The 7,656-nt window shown below is 53.0% G+C and overlaps 1 protein-coding gene across 1 annotated transcript in view; it reads right to left on the reverse strand.

Annotated features, from left to right (window-relative positions):
* Window positions 1-986, reverse strand: part of Uts2r (urotensin 2 receptor) — a 6,275-nt gene extending 5,289 nt beyond the window's left edge. The window contains exon 1 of the mRNA XM_013033088.1: window positions 4-986. Within this exon, the coding sequence (XP_012888542.1) occupies window positions 4-986 (983 nt within the window). The remainder of the gene's footprint in view (window positions 1-3) is intronic.
* Between the last annotated feature and the right edge of the window lie 6,670 nt (window positions 987-7,656).

A 7,656-nucleotide genomic window follows, 5' to 3' on the forward strand; every position in this document is an offset into this window, starting at 1 on the left:
CGCAGGTGCTCGCGGTAGTTCCTGGTGAGCAGGGTGTAGAGGAAGGGGTTCACGCAGCTGTTACCGTAGGTGAGGCAGGTGGTCAGGTAGTTGGCCAGGCGTGCGGCCTGAGGGCTGAGCGGCAGCACCTCGTGGAAGTGGGCGAGCAGCTGCCACAGCCAGAAGGGCAGGAAGCAGGCCCAGAAGAGCAGGACAATGCCGAGAATGAGCCAGAGCACCCTGGGGCTCGGCAGCCGCCCCGTCTGCGGGAAGGAGGCCCTCTGTGACCGCCAGTAGGCCCGGGCCAGGCCCACGTACAGCAGCCCTATGATCAGGCCGGGCCCCACGATGCTGGTTCCAAAGAGTAGCGTCAGGTAGGCGCGGTGGGCGCGGGGGCCCCAGGCTGGCAGGCAGAGGCTCTTGGAGCCCCTGCGGACCAGCCGGATGCTCAGCGTCATGGGCAGTGTCAGCAGCAGTGCCAGAAGCCAGGTGCCCAGGGCCAGGAGCTTGCGGTAACCCTTGGCGCGCCGCACCGTGTCCAGAGGCCTCCGCACCGCGGCGTAGCGCTCGCTGCTCATGACGGTCAGTGTGAAGATGCTGGCGTGCATGGTCAGGAAGTCCAGGCTGAAGAGGACACGGCAGCCCACGTCTCCAAAGTGCCAGTTCCTGGTGACGTAGGTGGCCACGATGAAGGGGATGCTGAGCAGGTACAGCAGGTCGGCCAGCGCCAGGTTGACCACGTAGACGTACAAGGAGGCGGAGGCACGCAAGAAGCGGCACATGACCACCAGCGTGTACACATTGCCCGCCACGCCCACCACGCCCACCGCCGACAGCACAGCCCCGATCGCTCCTGCGGTCACCAGGTCCTGCGGGGCCCGGGGCTCTGGGGGGCCGGACCAGGAGCTGTTGGGGGCCACGTTGGGGCCCCCTGGCAGCTCAGGCGTGGCACTGGCCTGGAGGGCCAGCAGGGGGAAGCGGGTCGCAGGCTCCAGGTCCAGCGCCATCCCTGCCCTCCCATGAGGCCCCAGGACCTGCTGCTCCTTACAGAGGGGCGACAGCTTGTCCTGCAGGGGAGGGGAGGGGCCGTCAGCGGCCGGGCACGCCCCTCACCCCTCCAAGGCCCCAGTGGTGGCGCAGCTCCCACGGGGCCCTCCCCTGCGGAGGGACAGGGACAGGGCTTTTTAACATCCCCACCCCCCAGGACTCCAGTCACACCCAGAGGTCACACCTGAAGGTCCACAGGAGTGTGACGCAGAAAACCTCCACCACAACACCGCCGGCTGGCTCAGAACCAACCCAGGAAGCCGTTGTGACACCTCTGCTGCAGGACCCCTTCCTGTGGGAGACAGGCACTGGTGGTGACCCGCGGCCAGACCCCCTGCCCTGCTGGAGCGCGACCTTCGACCCAGGGGCCAGACCCCCTGCCCTGCTGGAGCGTGACCTTCGACCCAGGGGCCAGACCCCCTTCCCCTGGTGGAGCGTGACCTTCGACCCAGGGGCCAGACCCCCTTCCCCTGCTGGAGCGCGACCTTCGACCCAGCGGCCAGACCCCCTTCCCTGCTGGAGCGCGACCTTCGACCCAGCGGCCAGACCCCCTTCCCCTGCTGGAGCGTGACCTTCGACCCAGTGGCCAGACCCCCTTCCCTGCTGGAGCACGACCTTCGACCCAGCGGCCAGACCCCCTTCCCTGCTGGAGCGCAAGCTTCGACCCAGGGGCCAGACCCCCTTCCCTGCTGGAGCGCGACCTTCGACCCAGCGGCCAGACCCCCTTCCCCTGCTGGAGCGCGACCTTCGACCCAGCGGCCAGACCCCCTTCCCCTGCTGGAGCGCGACCTTCGACCCAGCGGCCAGACCCCCTTCTCCTGCTGGAGCGCGACCTTCGACCCAGGGGCCAGACCCCCTTCCCTGCTGGAGCGCGACGCCATACTAGGAGGGCAAAAAGGCCGGAGTCTTTCCTCCCACCCCTTCTCCAGCTACCTGGGGAAGATCATCGGGATGCATCCCTGCGCCAGGCCAGAGAACTACAGGGACCGGCAGACTTAAAAACCCTCGCTTGCTCCAAGAGGAACGGTGAAACTGCCCTGCCCCTCCACGCAGGCCCCTGCCACAGGGCCCCAGCCACCTCGCCCCCCCCCCCCCAGGGCCCTGACATCTGGCTACGACCAATCCCATTGCTTGTGCCGCTCTGCAGAAAGCTGCCAAGCACACAGTCCAACAGCAGCCATCCAGCGAACCACATCCCACTGAACTTAACCCATAAACGGACCGGGCCCTACCGTCTCTGAACCCAAATGTGTGAATCACAGTGAAAAATCACAAAATAAATCAGCAATCAAGACAACATGACACTCTCAAAAGCAACAATCCAGGAAAGGACTCCAGTGAGAACGAAGAGATGGAGATCAAAAGAACCATTAAAGCAATGATGAGAGAATTAGCCAAAAACAAATAGAAGAATTCTAGGAGGAAATGACCAAGAAAATGCAGGACATCCAAGAAGACATGGAGAAGACAGAAAATTACACATCTCACCGAAAGACAAGCCCCCTGGGAGCTGACATAGGAAGCAGGAGAGGTCTGCCTCCTCATTGCAAACCAACGGGAGTAAAAGCAATAGACCAAGTGCAGGAGGAAACAGGATGTCAGGAGTTGAGGATAAAGCAGAGGAATTAGAACAAAAACTGAAAAGCATGGAGAAAAACACGTGGAACATACCAAAGAATTGGAACATTCAGCCAAAAGATCAAATCAACTCATGGTCAGGAGAGAGAAGGGAGAATTCAAAACCAAAGGCATTGAAAACCTATTTAACAAAATAACCCCAAATCTCCACAATCTCAAGAGAATCTCACCCACTGACAGAGGTATGCAGAATTCCTAGTAGACACTATCCAAGAAAAATACCTCTGCGGGGCTGGGAAGGTGGCTCAGTGGTAGAGCGCTTGCCTTGCCTGCCTGAGGCCCTGGGTTCGATTCCTCAGCACCACATAAGCAGAAAAAGCTGGAAGTGGCGCTGTGGCTCAAGTGACTCAAGTGATAGAGTGCTGGCCTTGAGCTGAAGAGCTGAGGGACAGCGCCCAGGCCCAGAGTTCAGGCCCCACAACTGGACCCCCCAAAAATAACAAAACAAAAAATCCCCTCTGGACACATTGTAGTGAAAACTTAAAAACCAAGAAATTAATTTTAAACACAGAAACATCAAGAGGAAGCTTTTACAACAGAAAGATGAGAATCCCTGCACACACTCAATGCATGGAGAGCCGGGGGTGGCATAATCCAAGCTCTAAATGACAGAAGCTGCCAACCCAGACTGGTGAACCCGGAAAAGCGAACATTCACAGTAGACAGCAGAACTAAAACCTTCAAAAACAAGCAAAAACTGAAGGAATCCATGAACAGTAAAGCAGCACTACAAAGAATACGAAATGGAAGCACACAATCTGAAGAAAACAACCAAAGTCAAGGAAACACAACAGTACATTAAAATCACTAGAAGTTTAGCAAACACAAGAGGAGGAAAGAAGCACGCTACAGGAAAACAACAAAATGGCAGGAAAAATGACGTATTTCTTTTCTTTTCTTTTTGTTGGTTGTGGGGCTTGAATTCTGGGCTTGGACCCTGACCCTGTGCTCTTCAGCTCAAGGCTAGCGCTCTACCACACGAGCCACAGCGCCACTTCTGATTTTCTAGTGGTTTATTGGAGATAAGAGTCTCATGGTCTTTTTGTGCCTGGGCTGGCTTTGAACTGTGATCCTCAGATCTCAGCCTCCTGAGTAGCTAGGATGACAGGCGTGAGCCACTGTACCCGGCTAATATGACATATTTCTCCACAGTAACATTAAACACCGACGGACTCAACTCTCCAACCAAAAGATGTAGGAGACTGGATCAAAAAATAAGATCCAACCAACTGCTGTCCCCAAAAAACCCAGGTCAAAGATAAATTCTGAGGGAAGAGATGGAAAAGGATCTTTCATGCGCATTCATCCTGCAGAAGACAGGGGAAGCCATATTGCGGTCGGATAAAATAAACTTCTCGGTAAAACCAGTAATAAGAGACAAAGAAGGACATTCCGTATCAATGAAGGGAATGATCCAGGAAGAGGAAATCCCAGTAGTAAATATTTATGTACCTAAATAGAGCACTAATACATCAAACACTCTTGGACTTGCAGAACATGATAGACCCCAACACAACAATAGTGGGAGACTTTAACACCCCACTGGCACCCAATCACAGGTCAACCAAACAAAAGATCAGCAAAGAAACCTCTGAATTAAATGGCACCATAACTCAAACGGATGTTTTAGACTTCTGCAGGGTGTCTGACACAACAGTCACAGATTTCACGTTCTTCTCAGCAGCCCATGGAATCGTCTCCAAAATCAATCATTTCCTAGGACACCCAACAAGCCCGAACAAATACAAAATGACTGAGATAACTCCTGGCATCCTATCTGATCGAAATAGCATGAAATTAGATCTCATTAGCAAAATATACTGCAGAAAACGTTTAGACACATGGAGACGGAACAACCTACTTCGGAACAACACGTGGGTCACTGAAGAAATAAAGAGGGAATCAGAAAATCCTTGTAATTCAATGAAAATAAAACCACAGTGACACTGGAACCACCCGGATACGGCAAAAGCAGTGTTGAGAGGAAAGCACATAGCTCTAGGCACATAAAACAGAAACAGCTCAAGTCAATAATCTCATGATGTAACGAAAGCTGCTAAAAGAAACACCCCAGGAACAAGCCAAACCCAAAACTACTAGACAGAGAGAGATAGTAAAGATTAGGATGGAAATCAATGAAATAGAGACAAAAACTATACATAAAATCAATGAAACAAAAAGCTGGTTTTTAAAAAAATAAAATAAAATTGACAGACCGCTAATTAATTCAAATCAACAAAATTAAAGATGCCAAAGGAAACCACAACAAACACTCAAGAAACCTAAAAGATTATGAGTTACTACTTTCAAAACCCACACTCAAAGATGACGGGAAATCTAGTAGACATGGATAAATTCTGAGAGACATACAAACTGCCTAGGCTGAAACAAGCACATATAAATCACTAACACAGCCCATTACAAGCAATAAGACTGAGGAAGGAGAAGCCCAGGACTCACAGCTGAATTCTATAAGACTTTTAAAGCTGAGCCAACACCAGGCCTCCTCAAACTTTTCCATGAACTAGAAAGAGAAGGATCAATTCCAAACCCATTCTATGAGGCCAACATCACACTCATCTCAAAACTAGGTAGGGATCCAACATAAAAAGAGAACAGGGCCAACTGCTCTGGTGAACACAGATGCAAAGCTCTTAAAAAATACTAGCCACCACATAAGCAAAAAGAAAAAAAGCCGGAAGTGGCACTGTGGCTCAAGTGGTAGAGCGCTAGCTTTGAGCTGAAGAGCTGAGGGACAGCGCCCAGGCCCAGAGTTCAGGCCCCACGACCGACAAAGAAAAAAAAAACGTAATCCCTATAAAAATTCCAATGATGTTCTTTACCAAGATAGAGAAAAAAAATCCAAAAATTGCTATGGTACAACAAAAGACCCTGAATAGCCAAAGCTATTCTAGGCAAAAATGTAATGCTGGCAGCATCACAATCCCCATAAAGCTCTACAACAAAGCCATGATAACAAAAGCAGCTTGGTATTGGCACAAAATAGACCTGAAGATCAATGGAAAAGACTGGAAGAAACCAGAAATAAAGCCATATACTTGCAGTTATCTGATATTTGGTAAGGGAGCCAAAATGGAAAAAAGACTCTTCAAGGAGTTGGGAAGACGGGCATTCATATGCAGAAAACCAAAAGTGAATCCCTGTTTGTCACCAGACACTAATATCAACTCAAAGTGGATCAAGGACCTGTCACCATATACTAACATCAACTCAAAGGGGGTCACAGACTTGGAAACTACTGCAAAAAGGTAGGAGAAACATCAGAACTTATAGACATAGGCAGAAACGTTTTTGAAAAGTCCCAGGGCACAACAGACAGAAGACAGACTTGACAAGTGGGACTACATCAAGATAAAAACTTCCTTCACGGCAAAGGACATGATTACGACACTGGAAAGGCAGCCAACACTGGGAGAAGATCTTTACCAGCCATACATCAGGCAAAGGCCTAAGACCCAATATAGAGAGCTCAAACCGAATAAACCCATCACTAAACGGGCAAGGGAGCTAAGCAGACTGCTCAGAGAGCAAAGCGGCAAAGAAACACACGAGGACATGCTCATCATCCCTGGACATAAAGGAAATGCAAGTCAGAACAACTTTCAGATTCCAGGACACCCGAAAAATCATGAACTTGAACAACACGTACTGGCGGGGATGTGGGGAAAGGAAGCCACTGGACCGCTGGGGATGTGGACACAACCATGCTGGACAGCAGTCTGGAGGTTCCTCAGACGCGAACGGACGCTCCCCAGACCCAGCCGGGCGCCCGACCCCCCACGGCCCCCCACGGGCACCTGGGCACCCGGGCAACGCAACCCCCGGGCACGGACCCTGAGCCAGGGTGTGAAGACACCTGCACCCCGCGAACCGGCCACACTGCTCACACCTGCACCTCCTGCTCACAGCCACACTGCTCACACCTGTACCTCCTGCTCACAGCCACACTGCTCACACCTGCACCTCCTGCTCACAGCCACACTGCTCACACCTGTACCTCCTGCTCACAGCCACACTGCTCACACCTGCACCTCCTGCTCACAGCCACACTGCTCACACCTGTACCTCCTGCTCACAGCCACACTGCTCACACCTACACCTCCTGCTCACAGCCACACTGCTCACACCTGCACCTCCTGCTCACGACACTGCTCACACCTGCACCTCCTGCTCACGACCACACTGCTCACACCTGCACCTCCTGCTCACGACCACACTGCTCACACCTGCACCTCCTGATCACGACCACACTGTTCACACCTGCACCTCCTGATCACGACCACACTGCTCACACCTGCACCTCCTGCTCACAACCACACTGCTCAAAGTTGCACCTCCTGCTCACGACCACACTGCTCACACCTGTACCTCCTGATCACGACCACACTGCTCACACCTGCACCTCCTGCTCACAGCCACACTCACACCTGTACCTCCTGCTCACGACCACACTGCTCACACCTGCACCTCCTGCTCACAGCCACACTGCTCACACCTGCACCTCCTGCTCACAGCCACACTGCTCACACCTGCACCTCCTGCTCACAGCCACACTCACACCTGTACCTCCTGCTCACGACCACACTGCTCATGCTCACAGCCACACTGCTCACACCTGCACCTCCTGCTCACAGCCACACTGCTCACACCTGCACCTCCTGCTCACAGCCACACTGCTCACACCTGTACCTCCTGTTCACGACCACTCTGTTCACACCTGTACCTCCTGCTCACAACCACACTGATCACACCTGCACCTCCTGCTCACGACCACACTCCTCACAACTACACCTCCTGCTCACAACCACAGTGCTCACACCTGCACCTCCTGCTCACGACCACACTGCTCACACCTGCACCTCCTGCTCACAGCCACACTGCTCACACCTGCTCCTCCTGCTCACAGCCACACTGCTCACACCTGCACCTCCTGCTCACAGCCACACTGCTCACACCTGCACCTCCTGCTCA

Source organism: Dipodomys ordii, unplaced genomic scaffold (assembly GCF_000151885.1).
Source record: "Dipodomys ordii isolate 6190 unplaced genomic scaffold, Dord_2.0 Scaffold163, whole genome shotgun sequence".
In the NCBI taxonomy this organism is placed as follows: domain Eukaryota; kingdom Metazoa; phylum Chordata; class Mammalia; order Rodentia; family Heteromyidae; genus Dipodomys; species Dipodomys ordii.